The 18,970-nt window shown below is 39.1% G+C and overlaps 2 protein-coding genes across 12 annotated transcripts in view; one reads left to right on the top strand and one right to left on the bottom strand.

The window, feature by feature from the left end:
* The window catches only part of LOC120446413 (neural-cadherin), a 99,179-nt gene that overhangs the window by 52,612 nt on the left and 27,597 nt on the right, over window positions 1-18,970 (bottom strand). For 4 of the 11 annotated variants that reach the window (XM_039627365.1, XM_039627369.1, XM_039627367.1 and 1 more), the window contains exons 3-11: window positions 16,226-16,676; window positions 15,522-15,738; window positions 14,534-15,319; window positions 13,777-14,010; window positions 13,525-13,716; window positions 11,400-11,590; window positions 6,842-7,031; window positions 5,003-5,185; window positions 3,564-3,750 (exon numbers count right to left, since the gene is read on the bottom strand). In XM_039627365.1, the coding sequence (XP_039483299.1) occupies window positions 3,564-3,750; window positions 5,003-5,185; window positions 6,842-7,031; window positions 11,400-11,590; window positions 13,525-13,716; window positions 13,777-14,010; window positions 14,534-15,319; window positions 15,522-15,738; window positions 16,226-16,676 (2,631 nt within the window). Of the gene's footprint in view, window positions 1-3,563; window positions 3,751-5,002; window positions 5,186-6,841; window positions 7,032-9,934; window positions 10,126-11,399; window positions 11,591-12,378; window positions 12,391-13,524; window positions 13,717-13,776; window positions 14,011-14,533; window positions 15,320-15,521; window positions 15,739-16,225; window positions 16,677-18,970 lie in introns of all 11 variants that reach the window. The other 7 variants (XM_039627364.1, XM_039627368.1, XM_039627366.1 and 4 more) reach the window with 2 other exon arrangements.
* On the top strand, window positions 161-567 carry LOC120446899. Its single transcript, XM_039628117.1, is given in 3 exon segments — window positions 161-380; window positions 443-458; window positions 461-567. Coding segments are annotated over 3 exon segments (192 nt in total). The 5' UTR covers window positions 161-311.

Below are 18,970 nucleotides of genomic sequence, written 5' to 3'. Positions count from 1 at the left end.
TTTGTATCCCAATAAGCTGAGTCTTTACTCTCTTCTATTTTTTCCCGAATTTATGATGTGTGTAACAATTGGGTCATTGCTAAGGTTGCCCTCGGCCATTCACTCGAGTATGTCATGCAAATTTTGCTTATTTTATCTAATACGATTTTTACGAGAACCAAAACCAAACGAGGAAAGGATTAAACTGCTCCCGGCAGTGGCTCAATTTTTGGGCCCTTGGATAAATAATAATTTCCGTCGGGGTTGTTTTTCCTGAATAACTCTTTCACACTGCCCAGTGTTGCTTCAAATTTAACTTTCCGACATTTGTCATGTTTTGTTTGTCTGGTGTTTTGGTTTCCCTGTTGCCGCATTTATTCCCCAGAAAGCCAACGGATGTGGTACGTGCGGAGAGGTTGCTAAGCCTAAAAGTATGCATAACTAAAAAGAGCACGTTTCACAGATAACCAAACAGCAATGGCAAGGAAAGGCAACGGACAAAACAAGACATCGCTAACTGGGTACACAAGGAAAAAGTTTAAAAACAATTTAATTAAGTATTTAAAGCTCTATGCTGTTATTAAATAGCTGCACCATTCTAAATTTAGTTTTATTTATTCTTATTTCCGTTTACGTGTAATTCTCGAACACTTCCTAACACCTTTAGAAATTAGTTTCAAATGAGTATTGTGGCGTTTTTTTTTTAGATATTTATGTGACGAGTGACATTTGTAATCCTTTATTTTTCCCAGTGCCTTTGTATCTTTGTGTTTTGAAGCTCGAACATTTGTGTGCGTGTGGGATAACAGATATGTTTGTTGTTTAGGCAAATGATTTTTCGCTTCGGGTCTGTTTGCCAATGGAGCGGAAAATGCAACCCAAAACGCAGCTGTGGCAAAATTGTTGGTATTTAAGTGGGTCACAAGGTCGCAGGCAGGATAAAGGGAGTGCTTCTCAAAGCCAAACAATAACAAAGGCCAAATAAAATGAGTTGCCCCGACTAATGCAAAACGGAATCCTGGGAAATAGCACAATAGGCGTGGTGGAAAACTCCGCCATCGTGAAAACGAAATTGCACAGAAATGCAGTGAAAGCACCGCAGAAACTTCAAAGCACAATAAATGCGAAAGGAATAACCAAATGCGAATATCAACAAGCCATAATACAAAAAGAGAATATTCTCAGCAAAACCAATGTGAAGCGCCAAGAGTAACAGGCAAATTGAACAAAAGCCAGAGCTGCGCAAAGAAATGTCTCAAACACCAATAGGAGGCTCTAAGGTACACAGCAATAAATAAATATTCCTGAGAAATCAACTCTAAGATAAGCCTTTTAAAGGCTTTCCGTAAAGCACTGGTTTCATTTTTGTTTGAAGCTTTACCATCACATAAATGTTGATTAGTAAGATAAATCGAAGCATTCGACTGTATAACCAACTGCCCTATCAAGGACATTTGATTATTTTCAAGCTTTCCGGGTCAATTCAATGGCTTGAATGAAGCACAACAAGTGAAGCCTGAAACATAATCAATTTCATATGTAAATACGTGCAAAGAAGATACTCCTGCAAAAACATGCCAGAGATTTACAGTTCCAGCTTTTGCCGCTTGACAAAATAAAATGTATACAACGCCCACAACAAAAAATAGATATATATTTGTTGGCGATGCCACGTAAAAACAAATATGGCAACATCAATTAAAAACAATAAATAAAAGCCGAAAACTTTTGCCTTGCATCAGCAGAAAATGAAAACGAAACCGATGTCGAAAAAAATAGAAACGGAACGGAAAACAAATCATCGCAGGGTACAGGCTTTTAACAATAGTTTATTGCCTTTTCTCTAAACGAGATCCCAGCCAGCGAGGCCTGTTTGTTTTGGCTGGGGAAATTGCAAAACCACAAGCTGTTGCCAGAACCTGGCCCCAAAAATGAGCCACCGGAAAAGCGGGCAGCCTCGTGAAAAGCCCAAGAACCTTGCCGCAACTTTTTCGCTCAACATGAATATCAATATTTGTAAGCAACTGTGGTAATTTACGTATATATCTCTGCAGCTTTCCCTTTTCCAAACAGGCAGGAAACAAAAAACTTTTTAATTTTCGTTTTCATGACCAAAAGCCCCCTGTCTCCGTCTTCTTTCGCGCCCATGTTGATTGCACATCAGTTTCAATGCGGCCCGCAAGCGAGTCTACTTTTCCGCCGTTTCCATTTACCACGAGCTTATGCTCGGCTTAGTGACGTATTAAACAATTGAAAAGCATTTTCACAGACCGCCGCCGCACAACAAAAAAACCGGCAAAATATAAAGTCCCCCCATAAATGGCCATGAGAATGGGGGTGCGGAGAAATTGATTGCCATTTCAGGGGCAATTTTTAATGAACAGCAAATAACAATGCTGCCAAGGCTTACCCATGGAAATGTGTAACAAATGAGAAAAAGAAACAACTGTAGTGGTGCAATCCACAAGTTGCTAATCAAATTTGGAAAACTACATTTCTGACAAGCGGCTAATTGCTCATTTCATGACATTTCATGCGACAAAATGCATTTATTTTTGATGTGGAATGTTGAAAACTGTCATACACTTTGTGTGAAAAAGGGCATTTCTGTGAGCATTTTTGCATTTCACGAACATAATTGGTAATTTTCAAACGCCAATTAATAAATACAAGTATTTCCATATAATATATATTATAATATAATGTATTTCCATAACTTAGTCCAGATCTATTTATTTTCTATTAAGCTTTTTAAATACCGCTTTCCACGCTGCTATCTGTTTTCCAGCTAAGTAATTCTCTAAATCAGATCTAATGCTTTTACGACTCGATTCCCCTGACATCCTGGCCCCTGTTTTAGTCCCGTCAACAATCCGCACCTACGTCAAATATTTTTCCAGCCAGCTTAACCATTCAGACACAGGACGCCCGGCTGACGAATACGTTTTTGATGTCCGCCACGCCAAATGTGGCCAATGTGGCAAATGCCTGGCCAACATTCCGCATACATAAAATGCCCCAAATGCACTCGACAAAACACACTCGCCCACGCACACAAGCACACATTCACAGTATTTATGCACTCACACAAACAGGCTGGTAAATATTTGCAACGCGAATTCGCTTCTGGTTTTTGGGGAATTTTGAGTCAAATTTATTTGCTGCCATTTGTAGCGATTTTGGTGGCACTCAAGAACTCAACAATTTGTTTCTAAACTACATTATGCGTTTTGCAATCTTGGGGCGATAAAAGTTTGCCACTTTGCATAAATTCTAAGTTCTAGAAAATATACAGAATTTGACTTCGCTTCGAATGTTCAAGGCTTGTATATGAATAACGATGCTGTGTCTTGTGAGCTCAAATGCGAAAAGCATATTTGCTGAGTTTGTTTAAATGATAATTTTGTTCATTTTTCTTATCAGTTGTGCTGCTTTGAAAGAGTTCTATCAACAGCATAATTTGAAAAAAGATTACATTGTTGTGGTTCCATTTTAACTAACAAGCTCCAAGTGACTGCCTCCGTATTGAATATATGTTCGGGTATGAAAATTAGCTTGTTGAATGTTTAACCGGTATCGCTTACCTGAATTGGGTCCATTGCTGTTGGGTCGAGCCGAGGGGGCTCCATCCCGAGCCTCCACTTCGAGGGCATAGGCGCCCTTCTTCTCCCTGTCGAATACGGTCTTCGTGAAGATCTCGCCACTTTGCAGGTTGATTTCGAAGAACTCCTTGCCCTCGTTTCGCGGGGAATCCACAATGTAGTAGTAGACCTGAAAGGGCGTAGAGCACGCGGGAAATCTGGTTTATTTCTGCTCGATACTCTGGTTAATTAAAACATGGATTCGATGCAAGCACGCATAACATCAAAGCAGGGAAAATTAAGAATTTAACTCGGGTGTCCAAAGTGGGAGAATTTAATTACCGCTTCGGACTTTAAAGAGAAACGATAATGATAATCAAATCCAGAGACCGTTTTGGGGGAAAAGCGGACTATGAATGAAAACGCTAATTAGTGCGGACATTTCGCGCGTACATGCAAATTACTTGGCTTGAGGACACAAATTGTGGCTGGCTGAAGACTAAAATAAAAAACAAAGAATAGCCAACGCCAAAGTGCCATATTATTATAATCGCAAAAGGGGCTTGAGGGGTCTGTCTGAAAGACCCGACCTATCTCCACCACGCTTTCATCACAAAAGGAAATAACCCTGCGGTTGTCCGCGTTCTGCATTTTGCATTAGTTTTTTCAAAACGCCCTCCTTAGTCCTGGACTTTCACCAAGGGCTTAGCACACACTTGGAAGGCGTGCAAGAATGTTAACTCTTTGACATTTATTAGCCAGCTGCCAGCTGATGGCCAAATGGACGATGGACGAAGGACGAAGGACGAAGGACGTGGTCAGCGGGAAGCAAAAAACAATTACAAAGGCGTGAAAGGGTCCGTAACAGCAGGGTGGGACAAATTAAGGGGGTGCTAAAGAACTCTAGGTGGGTCAGAAAGTGAGTGAAACTTGAAGATGACGCTGAAAATTGTAATTTAAAGGGATTTGTGAGGGCTTTGTTGGGGGAATTTTACGATAAAGGCGCTTGAGAGGGTGCTGATGCTGTGGAATTAAGGAATTATAAATTATAAACCGAACTGCTTGCAATTCAAGATTTTAGCTAAATGCAGTATTCTGCGTTTCGGAGCAATATATTAAATTTAAATTAAACCTTTTAAAACTCTATGTTTGGTTTGGAACCACACTATGTAGCCCGCCTAATGTTTTAAAATTGTATTGCATTCACACGACTTGTGCTTTATTGGCCTTTAGTATAACCAATCTTGGATTAAAACCATCTTCTGTTGAAGCTACTCCGCAATCGCATCTCATCCGATTTTTATCTGGATTTTTCCGCCAGCCATTTTGTTCCCTTTTTCCCGCTCCCTTTAATTTGCTATCGCAATCGTCGGGCATTTCCGCCGATTTGACCCGATTTTCCTCCATCTCGCCCACCTCTGTGAAATGGTTCTGCTGCTCACCTGATTATTTGGGAATGTGCCGTCCTTGTCGATGGCGTTCACTTGTGTCACTTTGGTGCCAATCGGCTCGCCCTCGAGCACCGTTTCCTGTTCGCGTTCGGTGAATAAAGGTATTTCATCATTAACATCCTCGAGCATTATGTAAACGGTCGCTTCCGAAGCCAATTGTTGGGCCCCGTTGTTCTGAAAGAGGGGAGGGGGGTGAGAAGTGGGAAAAAGCAATTTAAAAAGGGTATACATTTGATTTTTCATAACGTTTTCCCCGATCTTTTGACTGTTTGTTTTTTAATTAAGCAATAAAGTTAGCATGATGAGTTTTGCTGGCCGCTTTGCTTCTCACAGAATATTTGTATTTTAATTTGCAATTTTTCTCGGCTGATTAAAAATTGTTAAAATTCTTCAGCGTTGTGGAAAAAAGTGTCTACCACATTATTTACGCTCGAAACGGATATTTGAGTTGATGGGTATCTGTGGCAAGTGTCGGTTTCACCCTTTGCCAGTTGATTGATTACACAATTGCCATCAATCAATAGAAGAAATCTAACTGGCAACTTGTCATTTATTAGTTGGTTTATGGCCAGATTGCCGATTGCCGATTGGCCCAGCTTACACTCCTGCTTACGACGTCTATTTGCGCAATATTTGCCATTCAGATTCCGGCATTACGTTATTAATCAATGCATATGAAATTGATATACATATATATATACATATTTGCAAACATATGTTTACACTAATGTGGACAGCACCAGGGATCTCGATGGAGTGGACTATGAGTGGCCGATATGAATTATTTAGTTTGCGTTTATTCCATTTTCTTGGGTAAACACGAGCAGTAATTAGACTTCTTATTGACCAAGATTGGGTTGCGGCTGCAGAACTTTGACAGGTTATCGGCAAATCTGTAAGCCCACACACTCTACTTTGGACTTAATAAATTATTTACTGCTTAATATAGTTCTAAAGTTTAATAAAAAGTTTATTGCTATTTGAAATTATTCAAGAATTTTAGCACCAACCGCAGGTTAAACAAAAAGTATATTTGACATATTTCCCAACCGCAATACCAAAAAACCAAAAAAAAAAACGTGAATTTAAAATTAATACGAATGTATTGTCAAACTAATATAAGGAAATATTTGCATTCATGGCTTCCCCAAAACCGCAAACTATTTTCAAAACTCATTTAGAAATTCGTTTTCCTGCCCATCGAGACCATTAGCTTTTAGTGGGTCATTTGCAGGCTGAAGGCCATGAAGCTGAAACCCTGTGATATTTAATTACCTGCACATCGAGTGCAAAATGCTGCCAATGCCCTTTGCAATTGCATTTTTATAACATTTCATTAGGCAGCAGCATTCCCATTAATATTTCAGCAGGCGGCTTGTTTGGTCTGGCACCCAGTTTGTCCTTCGCTGAATGGCCAAACTAATGAGGAAATGCTGAAACTTGACATTGATTGGGAATGCACTTGATTACCGTTGAGCCGCGAGCTGTCATTCAGTCATTCAGTCATTCAGTCAGTCAGTTCGTCGGACCGCCAACCCGCCACCCCGTCACTCAATCAGTTAGTTTCTAATGAATTTGAAACGAACCAAAGCTCGCATTTGCATTTTCCGGCAAGGAAATTCGCGCAAGTAATTAAAACTTTTCAAATCAAATAATTACAAACGTATTCGGAAGTCATTCGCAAATACAAAAGTCAAATACATGTCTAATTGGGCCTAAAAACGACTCGAAAACTTTCGACTGCCGCCTGAAAATTGTGCAAACATTTGCTAACTTTAAATTGAATCTCCTTGGGATTTCTTTGCCTTTTTTGCATGTGTACAAACTTACCTCAACACGTATGGTTAAATTGTACTCCTTGATACTCTCGTAGTCCAGCGGATGATTTACTTTTATGTCAGCCCAAGTGTCGCCATTGTCCGGTCTTTGTTGCAAGTAAAACGTGTGAAACTTGTTTGTTTGGGCCGTTGACCCGGGCATCAGTCGGTAAAAAACTGTGGGATTGCCTTCAATACCCGAACTGCAGACGTTGAGGCCAAGGATCAAGGGTAAAGTGGGCATTAAAGTGTTGCATTAGTGAAAGGGCATTGACAATAGCGTAAGCACGTTGTTAGATACTTGCTACATGAAATTATGTTTATGCTACAAATTAAATCGTTAAATATATATATTAAGTTTATCAAAAATCAATTGGTTAAATGTTGCAAAGAGCAAGAGAAGGGCTTCTTGGACTCACGAAAAATACATTTTTTGCTGCGAAAGCCTCCATTCTCTTGCTCCTAAAAATACATTCATACATTCACACTCAAACACACTCAAAAATATATCTCTGTTTAAGGCACATGCGACATTGCAAAATACAAAGGGATGACGCATGAATGGAACTTTTGCTCTTAACTATGTGCAGTAAAAATGTTGCGTTGTGTGCTTTAAAAAATCGTACACAACAAAATTCCTTGAAGCGTCTTTTGTGCGGTTAATAAGGTGAAAACCGAAAAAAACGAACCGAATATTAAGCAAATGGCCTCAAAAAGTCTAATTGCCATTTGAGTGTTTTGGGAATGGGTTCGGCACTTGATAATGAAAATCAAATTAGGCGCAAAAAAGAGCAAAGTATATACGTACTGTATATACGTGTTTGCAGAAAAAATATATATTTTATTTGAGCATGGACAACATTTGCAGCTGACAGGGAAAAAGCCTTAAGAACGGGTCTTAAGAATAAATGAAAACTGTCAGGACTGCGCAAAATGTTGCCAAGGACAAAAAACGACACAAAAATTATTGTTGCGAACAAAAAATTCATGGCGGAATGGTGGGTGGGAAAATGGTTGGGAAGTTTGTGGATTGCATGAAATTTTCTTGGAGGTTTCGTTTTGTTTTGTAGTTGTTCTGTGATTGGATGGTGTGAATCGATTTTAATTTTATTGATTGTGTTGGTAAACCCAAAATAAAGTGTTTCAAATAGATGTACTTCTTTGCTTCTGTACACTGCTTACTATACACATCAAGTAAATGTTGTAGGCTGTTTGCAGTTTGCTTAAAGCCTAAACTAGTTGCTAATGGCTTAAAGAAAATACATTAAATAATAGGATTATAATCAACATTTCTATCTAAGAAATCTCTATAGAAATATATATGTGAGCTATGCCCTCGACCTTGTTGCTTTTTGCTTTTGTTTTTTGATCCCTTAAGGACTCGCGGCGCCCCAAGAGCAAACACAATTATGATGATATACGCGCACACTGGGGAGTCCTTCAACCCGCCCTCCCCAAAACACTTAAACCCTCTCCTAATGGTGCCCAATGTACATACATATATACATACTCGTATTGTTAACAAATTTCTGTGCTGGGACATGACCAGATAATTGCGAAGAAGAGAACTCAGGATGATAATGCTTTTTATTCGAAATTCAAACACATAAAGAACAGAGGCGAGAACAGAAAACAGAAAACAGAAAGCAGAACCCAAGCACGTTTAATAGATTGTAATTTCCTTAATATTGCGCTGCGAACAGAAAGGAGGTGTACTTAAGGGCACTAAACTAACGCTAAACAGCAGATACAGATTCAGAATCAGGCTCAGGTGTGTGCAGGTGCGTATGTGCAGTGTTTTCACTTTACTATTTACGTTTGCTTTTATTTTCAACGTGTCCTTTCGGCTTAAGTGCATTTGCTTTCAGTGCGGCAAGATAGCAAGATAGCAATATAGAGGAAAAGTGCAGGTTACAAAATGGGATTGGATGATATAAAAACTGAACTCGTCGGACTGACGCATAATTAAAATGCCAGCGCCATGTGGCTGGTTTGCCACGAAGATAAAACGGTGCCCGCGGAGATGCAAAGCAGAAAAGTAGTGGCGCGGGGGTCAAAAGTCATTAAAGGCCGCTGCTTGAAGTTTTTTAATTGCAATTATAAAAAACAAAACTTTGCTTAAAATAAACTTTCTATTTTTTCACTGCCGCCTCTTGCTCTTACTGTTCAGCAGGCGACTTGTATATTTTATTTTTGCCCCTGGCGTCCACTAAGTGGCAGGTAATTGAAACTGACCCAGCTCATCATGCGGCAAAGGTTGGCGACAAAGCCGGCTTGTGTGCCTTTCGAAGTTTATGCAGCACTTTCATCTGGTCAAGAAGAAAAAGGCATCATTTTTTCACAGAGCAAAGGATTAAAAGTTTCAAATGCAGAACTCGATTTTTTTTGGCAAAGGTTTCGCACGTATTTTGTTTTGAAAGCCCATTGGAAAATTGTTATAGTAGTTATTATTTACAAACTCGAATATTACCCCTTGAAAAATATGAAAACGGGTATTTTTGGTAGTATATTTCTTAAAAGTATCCCAAAATATTGTAAGTGCAGTGGTTTATATTTTAGACAGCATTTTCAATTTTAAATCACTTAAATATGCTTAATTTGTACTACAATTTTCGGCATAATAATTCAAATTAGTTGTTTCTGGAAAATTGGTTATATATAATTAAAAGAATAAATGTGCTTTTTAATATACATGTGTGACTTGTGCAGTTTTGGCATATATTGGGTGTATATTTCACTGGTGCAGTTTGAGTGCTTCATATAAATGAGGGGGTTCTATGGGAAGATATGATATTAGGGAGGGAAACTAGTTGGGCGACCACATAAAATTACTATAGATTAGAAGAAGGCGTTGATGAGTGTTGTTATTTAAAAACACTTCCTTGGGGGAAATTCAATAGCTAATAAACATCTATAGCAAACATTCAGAACACATATAAATTATTGCAAGACATGACACCAATAACCAATAATATAAGACAAAAAAAAAACCATCTAGAATCATGTTAAAAAAATATGCAGTTCTTAAAAATGAACTAAGCAAAATGGGATGTAATTTGATTTGATTTTTTTAAGATAAGCTTTCTTGCACGAAAAATGAACAGACCTGGCTTTGATCGAGACGACTTTGCCGCCAACGGGCATATTTTCCTTGACATAAATGGGCCCATAGACAGTATGATCCCAGACGGGCGGATTATTTGCACGATCGACCACATCGATTTGTACTTCGACAGTACGCGATAATGGCGGATAGCCCTTGTCTTGGGCCATGGCCTCTAACTTGTATGTCTCGCGCTGTATTTTGTATACATTTCACGATCAATGTTTTCAAAAATCGTTTGGGTTTATTATCAAAATCAAGCAAGGCGATGCAAAAATGACAGACGCGTCGATATTGGTTGGTAAATACGACATTTGTTCAGGAAAAAGGCAAAAAACAAAATTATATAATATAATATGTATAGTTGGAACCTTTTATGTAAAGAAGTTCTAAAAAATATGTGGTTATAATAGTAGACTTTTGGTTAAAAATCAAAAATAAATTTTAAACCAACACCGCAAGTAAATAAGTTATAAATTAATCGAAAAACGGGGTAAGGAAAACATTTTAAGTTTACGGCCTCAATAAAAAGTATTTCAAATGCAGTGCAAAATATTTATTATAGTCTCGACCCTAGCCTTCAAAAATAAATGTTTTATTATTTAAATGAATACTTGTAGCTTTCCAAAGAAAATGTCAACTAAATATTATATATAAGAAACTAATAGTGGGTTTTGTGCATTTAATAAGTATAATTTTCATAGCACACTTTACACAGTTTGCTGCGGTTATTATTCTTCATTTCATTTCATTTCATTTCGATTTTGACTATTGCTTTTTAACATTTTTGAACACTTTGTGTAGTTACCTTGCTCCACTAGCTTAAATCTAAACTGCAACCTTGTTTTGCTTATAAAATATGGCGCATGTTTAAGCAGCGTATTTTTCAAATGAAAACCAACACCAAAAATTTCATTACGATTCTCACAATTCCAGGCATTAATTCATGTAGGGGTTTTCAGTCTTTTTGGGGAAATCACAGATCCAATGGGTGATGTGTTTTGTTTAGTAAAGAGAAAGAAATGGGACTCGACAAAATCCAAAAAGATTTTGAGGGGCAACCGTATTTAAAAAACAGACTGCTCGCATCAAAATCATATGCACACCAGCAACAAAAGATTTAAGGATTTTGAATTTTTCCACTTCCATTTTCGATTCGGTTTTACAGATTGGTCAGGACTTTTGGTTGCTGTATTCGAAAAGAGAGCTTTTACGATATGCCAAAAAAGGGTTCGCATTCCAAAGCTCACGTGACAGTGAATAGACCGTATGTTCAAAATACTTGATACTTGAAAGCTTAATGCTAGGTTAGCCGATTGTTATGCCGCTGGTTCAAAAAAATTGCATCTAGACTATGTTAAAGGAGACCGACAGCTGTTAGACTCGCAAGTTAGGTTTACGTTTAGTTTTAGTTTTAGTTTCAGTTTTAGTGTTAGGTTGTGAGTGAGTTCTCATTGGCTATACAAACCTTGCCTTAACCGATGTTACAACCGTACCCACAGTGACATTCTCGCGTATGTGAATCGGCCCGTAAATGCTCTTATCCCAAATGGGTGGCTTATTATTCCGATCGACGACATCTAACTCGACGTCGACATCGGCTGCCGAGGCGGGAGTGCCCTTATCGGAGGCACTAACCCTCAATCGATATCGGTCACGCTGTTGAATGATGAGTGGGTGAATTTTGATTGAAGCAGTACAGAACAGTTAGGGCGAAATGTTAGCGTCAACAGCACAACGGGAGTTAACATTGCAAGGAGTAGTCGAGAACCGAACCCAAAGTGTTAGCATTGGTTACGTTTTGGTTTGAGTACTGAGTTTACGTTACGATTACGTATTTAATGGCATCGTTGTTCAAACGAAGGTGTTACAGAAATCTTTTAGGTTTGAAGGTTACGGTTTAACCAAAGACCAATATAATCGTCGTATATGTATATGTTGGTCTTTGGAAGAACTTAAATTCAAAATTGTAAATGATAAATGTGGAAAAATATTTCCCAATGTTTTCAATGTATAATTTTACAGAGCTTTTTGAGTGGCTTCAAAACTAGAAGGATTCCTTTGGTCCCTTCAACTGTTTAAATTTAATCCAATGTTTTTACAAGTAGATGAAAAGTAAAACAAACTATAAAAGACAAAATATGGGAGGTAAAAGAGTTTTTTACATTTGGGATGGGATGGAATTAGTTCATAGGTAATAATATTGTTTTCAGGAATTCCGTGGATCAGTTCATATAAATGGGTGGATTCTTTTGGCGAGACTATTTTTATGGCTTTATTCTGAGTAACCCTACGATGGAATTAATCCTAAAATTCAAAATTATTTACATTTAATGAAATGCAACCTGTTCTTCGAGTTAGTTTCGAATTTTTATGTTAGCGTACAGTTTTTGGGTTTTTAACTGCTTTAAGGGGTTAGCACAGTAACAGTAAATGCATTTACTTACTGGATAACAACCCTAAATTGTTGATATTTTTTGAGTACCATTATATTGGATATGTAAAGATAAATTAAAATGTAAACTATTAAAATGCCTCAATCGTATTCCCTCTCAAATGGTAAATTAACAAATAAAAAGAAAAGAAAAAAGTAAAGTGCATTTAAATCAAGAATATTAAAGTAAATGTTTTCTATCAATATCCTTTAAAAATTTGGCCACATTTTTCATGGGCATGCAAAATTAAATGTCCTTCAAAAATCCATTCAAACATTCCTTAAAAAAATATAATAGCTATAGCATAAATACTTTAGCACTTTGCCTTCAGCAAGAGACGTTCAAAAATGGCATAGTCTCGACAAAAAGTATTTGGATTGTTTTGCTTTGGGATTTGTAGGGAAAGTATTTGGGTATACATTAAAAAGAGGCAATACAAAATTATGCTGTTTTGAAGGTACAACTAAATTCAAAATATGTAATGGAAAGAACCATTAAAACAGGTTCCAACGATGCTCAAAAATATTCGTGATCGTTTTGGGGTATGCGTTCTACAATGTTTTAATATTTACATTTTTCTTAAACCTAAAAACCTGTCACCAAAAAGAGCTAAACTGTTATAAGCCTTTTCTTACCAACTTCTGATGGGGTTTTTCTTGTTTTGTGTTAGTTTTGACTTGTTTCAAAAAATGTTAAAAATCAATTTGCTCTTTGGCAGTATTTGCACTTGTTAAGCTTTTGTTTTTCGCCAATTTTACGCACTATAAACTAAACAAAACAATTGGAATCAACTTAAAACTTTTGTTTTAGATATGGCAAAAAACTTTCATCGTTGCACATCAGGCTCTATTGCACCTACGACTTTTTGCGGTCTTGTAAAATATTGAAATACAAATTAAAAGAAAGGTGCAGTTTAAAAGGAAATCAAAAGCAAGAAGATAAGATATACAGATATAGGTACAAGCCGCTGGAGCTGACTGAACTTGGTAGATGCTAAGCATCTGTCATTGAATTAGTTAGTAAAACAAAAGGTTTCGTTTTTTTGAAAATAAAACTTTAAATTAAAATAAAAAGACTTGGTTAGTAGGGATATGGCAAACTCATAACTGGGGTAATCAATTCTTTAATTTTGAAGATAAATGAAAAGCAAACACTTACGTCAAGCGGTTTCTTGAGCACAATCCAACCCGATTCAGCCTGGATCTCAAAGTATTCCAGATCGTTGGGATTGAAGGGGGCAGTCAGGCTGTATACTATAGCTCCATTATTATCGGCATCTTCATCGGAGGCAGAGACGCGGAGGATATTCGTGCCAATGCTGGCATCCTGCTTTACGTTCTCCACGTATTTCTAATAAAATGAGTGCATATTTAATTATGTTGGTTGATTGATCATTTTTACATGACTCACCTGTCGATCGAACAGTGGAGGATTATCGTTCACATCAGTGATTTCCACGGTGAAGGAGCACACACCCTCCAGACTGGGATCACCCTGATCGGTGGCCTTGACTGTGACGGATACAAACTTGCCGTCATCGCCCTCGCGATCGAAAACCTTATTGGTGGACACTTCTCCCGTCTCCTCGTCCACCGTGAACTTTGTACCCTTCTGATTTGGCTGCTGAACTATTGAGTATTTCACCTGTCGAAAAACATGCAAAATGGTTTAATGATTGACACAAATTGCTATTAGAGCTGCTGAGGCACTCGACCTCCACACACGACATGCTGTAAGCAGTGCATTGAACTTGGTGGGCACGAAAAGAAAATTATGGCCAAATCTCGTCATGAAATCACCCTATCGTGGCCACACACATGCAGGTAATTCAATTAGGTGTGGGTAATCATGTTTGCGTTGGCCTCAAAACACAAATAACGTATAATTAATCAGGTTTGCCGACCGAAAGGGGAATGTAATTAGGGAAAGGATAATCAAAAGCGGTATTAAAGTGGGGATTGCTATTGCATATATATTGTATACTCGTATACATCTAAATTAGTTAATCCGAAAATGCATGGAAATTTTCCATTGCTTAATCGATATCAAGAACTCTTGATATTACCAGAATCAAGTGAAATATCTCAATGCATTTATTGTAATATTGCGTTTTATTATTCGTGATGTCTTCATATAACAAACACATTTTGGGCAATATAATATTTACCTGTCCATTCACACCCTTATCCTCATCGGTGGCCACAACCTTAATGACAGGACTTCCATTAGGAGCTCCTTCCTCGACCTTCGGATAATAGGTACTGCAGTCCTTGAACACTGGCTTATTATCATTGACATCGGTGATGAATACCACGACCACGGCAGTTGAGGTGTGGATAGTTTGGTCTCCATTCACGCAACAGGATCCATCGTCCATGGCGGTGACGTTCAACTCGTACTTGTCCTTGTCCAGGGATATGGCCTTATTGTGCAGTCGGATCACACCGGTTATGTCCTCGATGACAAACTGGCCCGATGAAGTGCCGCCGCCCACGAATCCGAACCGCACGTTGTCACCGTCCTTGTCGGAGGCTACCACAGTGGTAACTAAAGTGTTGGGCCCCGCATTCTCATCCACATTGGGGGTATACACTTGTTGGGAGAACTTGGGCTCCTCGTCGTTCTTATTTTTGGTGTAAACTCGAACTGTAGCCACTCCCGACTTCGGTGGTTCACCTTTGTCCTTGGCAGTGACTATGAACTCATAATAGGCATTGTTGTTATCCGCATCCAGTTGCTTGTTGTTCACGATGATTCCGTTGGAATCCACGGCGAAGTGATCATCGGATACTAAATATTCGATTTCGGCATTTGAACCGGAATCGGAGTCCATGGCTTTAACGCGAAGTATGCTTGTTCCCAGCGGAATGTCCTCGTCCACATTGTGAGCTTGATAGTCCGGCAGCTCGAACTTCGGCGCATTATCGTTCACATCCGTAACGCGAATGGTGAGCTGAAAAACATGTAAGTTAGTTTTTGATTTCATTTCTTAAAAAAATTGCCATTGAAAAGATTTGTTGAAGCATCTTCTTGTTTTCATAATTTATATTAAGGCCAACTTTAAACTCCCCTAATAGTGGAAATGTATTACAAGGCTTTTCTTTTCCATCTTTTCTGCGACTTAACCCCTCGAAAAGGATATGCCATTCACTCACATCGACCGAAGTAGAAAATCCTCCGGAGTCCTCGGTGGCTGTCACAATCAGCGAGTACACGTGCGGCTGTCGCAGATCCTCAAAGTCCAACTCCTTGGCCAACTTGACAATGCCCGACGTGGGTCCGATGTTGAAGGTGCCGGCTCCCTGGCCCTGGGCCTTCAAAGTATAGCGAATTTCGCGGTCTGCGAACGACTTGGCCTTAATCGAAATGATGCTGAAAGGATACGGATACGAAAAAGTTAGCGAAGGGAAATTTAAAATTTGCTTGCATATTTTATGTCCATCCACAGACCACTTCGAGCTCTGTATGTGTGTGTGTGTGCTTGTCACTCGCACCACTGCCTTTTGACAGTTGTTTTCCCATCGGAATTTCAATGAGCACAAGCCCACTCACACAGATCAGGTCCTGCACACACACACACTCACACATGGCCGCCGTCTAGTTCACATTGTTATGCATAACTTTTATTGGCAGCACCACGAAATTTGCATGCACTGGCGAAAAATGCCAGCAAAGCATCTTCTTTTTTGGCTACTTAGAGTGAATGAATTTTTGGAAACCCATTAAAGTTGACTAATATATAAAATTTAGTCAACAGTATTCTTCTAAATGGTTAAAGTTATCATGATTTTTCATAGTGTTCCTATTAGCATTTTTTGGGGGGTACTGCCGAATTCTCTCCCACTTTGTTTTGACTTACTCTGAGTCCTTTTTCTGGTTCTCTGGGATCTCGGCTTCATAGCTGGGCATGTAGAACTGGGGGGCTCGTTTGCCGCCCACGATTGAAAGTCGCTCCTCGGGAGTACTCTGGAACCTGCGATCATCGACCTTTCCATTCTGATCCTCGGCCTTCACGTACAGCACGTACTCCATGTCCAGTTGGAAGAGATCCGTGCCCCTTGTCCGCACAACTCCAGAACGCTCGTCCACCTCAAAACGTCCGCCGGTCCGATCGCGAACGATGAAGTAGTGGATATTGTGATCCGTATCGGGATCTCGGGCCTGAAGCGTAAACACTGGAGTATTGGGTGGTGCATTCAGCTGAACCACCGCCTGCATGGGCAGTGGACGGTTGATGAAGTAGGGGGGCTCATCGTTCACATCCTTCACCAGGATTATCACACGCTGGTTGTCCGTGTACTTGATGCCAGCTGAAACACACACAGAAAATTCATGAAAGGGAACCATGAGAAATTTTTGTGTTCTCTGTTGGTTTGTGTTTGTGTTGGTGTTTGTGTTTTGGCTTTTTCGGGCGGTTTGCCGAAACTTTTGCCTTTTGTTATTACAACTAATGGATAGTAAGTAAGGGGGAAGCTCCCTTTTGCAATTTAAGACTCTCGGGTTTCGGTTGAGCCATTGAAATGCAATCAGCCGGAAAAGCAGTCTCAAGGCAAGGCCAAAGCCTGGCATACACGGGTATTGCTTTAAGGGCACACTAAAGTGTTGAAATGATTATTATATTTAAATTTAGAAAATATGTAATATGTTGGAGCTCGTACTTTACCTAATTGATAAACTTAGCCTATTGGTTGAGTAATTTATTGTCTACAATAATACCAAGTCATACTTCCCTTAGCAAACTTTCGCATCTAACAAGTTACCTATTTAAATTCCTTCAGCTAACGAAATGCCTCAACTTTTAATGTCCACCAAACATGCACACAACAAAGCTGGTTAAAGCTGAAAGAAATCAATAAAAGGCCAAGAAAGGACGGAGGCAAAGAAGTAATGCAGGGACGCAATTTTTTTATTCTACTACCTTTGCAAAAATGTCTGCACCGGAAAATTCCAATCATGTTGTTGGGCTCCTCCCTGTTTTCCTTTTTTTTCGCTGGGACAAACAAGAAGCGGTAAACGAGGGGAACCCCAAGCAGACGGACGCTTATTAGAGGCGTGTGTTTTTTTCGGAATTGGGGGGAAATGTGGGTGGTGGAAGGTCGGCTGAAGTAGCGGGCAAATAAAGCAGACGATTTGCCTGCCCCTCAAACAACACAAGGAAATTCAAGCGATACATAAAAAGTGGCAGCGAGAAAAAATACAAAGGAGCGAAAAGGCGAAAAAGAAGTGAACCAAAACGGGGGAAGCATGTGTAATTTCTCAAGAGCAGCAAAGTGAATTGTAAACAGGTAGCTGAGGCTAACCCTTAACCTGTGTAAGCAAATATTGCAATTGAAACAAAGACGCAAAGACGAAAGGCGGCTAGGAGTTGGCCAAAAAAGAAAACCATGGAAATAAACAGCATTTCGCTCAACAGATGCACAGAAATTGCATGAAAAACTTTTTACCCATCGCATAAGGAAAATTCCACGGATCCCGGTGGAAAAGTGAGAGGGCACAACTTGGCAAAGTTATTTTCTGATTCTTGCCAACTTTTGTTATTTTCCTGCCAGCTTGGCATTGTAACGCTTTTCTATGGCTTATTGTGCTGGTGCCAAGCAGGTAAAAAATCACAAAAAAATAATGCCATTTTCTACACACATATACTCGTAACTTGAAATTTAAATAATACGAAGCGAGTTTTATTGTTATGACTGTGTGTGAGCGGTACTAATGTGCATTGGGTTCCTTCATGAGGCACGAGCAGCAGCCAACATGGCGGATTTCCGTGGCGACAATGCACACGATGGCTTGGAAAATGGTCGGTGGAAACGGTGGAAACGGTGAAAACGGTGGAAAGCGGGAGAAAATGCCTTTTGTGGTCTGGCAATAGAATGTGAATGTGCGGCTGTATTAAATGCGGAGAGCAAGATGGATTTTCATTATGTTCGGCGCTGCAATGAGCACGATTAAATGAGATTTGTGATTAAGTTTTCAAAGGGGAAGTACAAAAATCGTAACTAGTGGAAGCACATTTAAACACTGCTGTTCTTGCGTTCTTTAATTAGGAGTGAGTTTCGGCCAGGGTCCTATGTATTCCAACGATTTTAAATAATCATACAATGAACCGTGTACTCAACGATTTCTAACGATATAGCTTAGTATGTGCATATATTTGAAAATACAAACATTTATTAATATTGTAAAATATTTCATCCCATTTTGAGTCTAAGATATAATATAATATATAATTGTACTAAAATATACATTCTCTTGTAGCGTACTAGCATCCTCCATCTTTAAGGCATTTGCAGTGAAGTATCCTACAGTTTGCACCCGGAACATGTAGTAATAACGAGCCATCATCTTGCCACTTAGCCTGCGCACATTCGTTTCAATTTAATGAAACTCCTTGGCACTCCCCTAAAACACTTTCATCGCTTCCTCTATCTGAGTACCTTCATACATGTGTGTAGCCTTTCTCTTATCAAAAATGCCATAAGTATACCCGCACATATGCACATAAAGTGACTGTCACACGCGCTGCGAACTGGGTATAGATCCTTGAGGAGTCAAAACCATGCAGCTACTATAATACTCGTAATCACTGCCAGGGGATGGCGTTTCC

This window comes from Drosophila santomea, chromosome 2R (assembly GCF_016746245.2).
Source record: "Drosophila santomea strain STO CAGO 1482 chromosome 2R, Prin_Dsan_1.1, whole genome shotgun sequence".
NCBI lineage: Eukaryota > Metazoa > Arthropoda > Insecta > Diptera > Drosophilidae > Drosophila > Drosophila santomea.
This window is presented reverse-complemented; position numbering and strand designations above follow the sequence as displayed.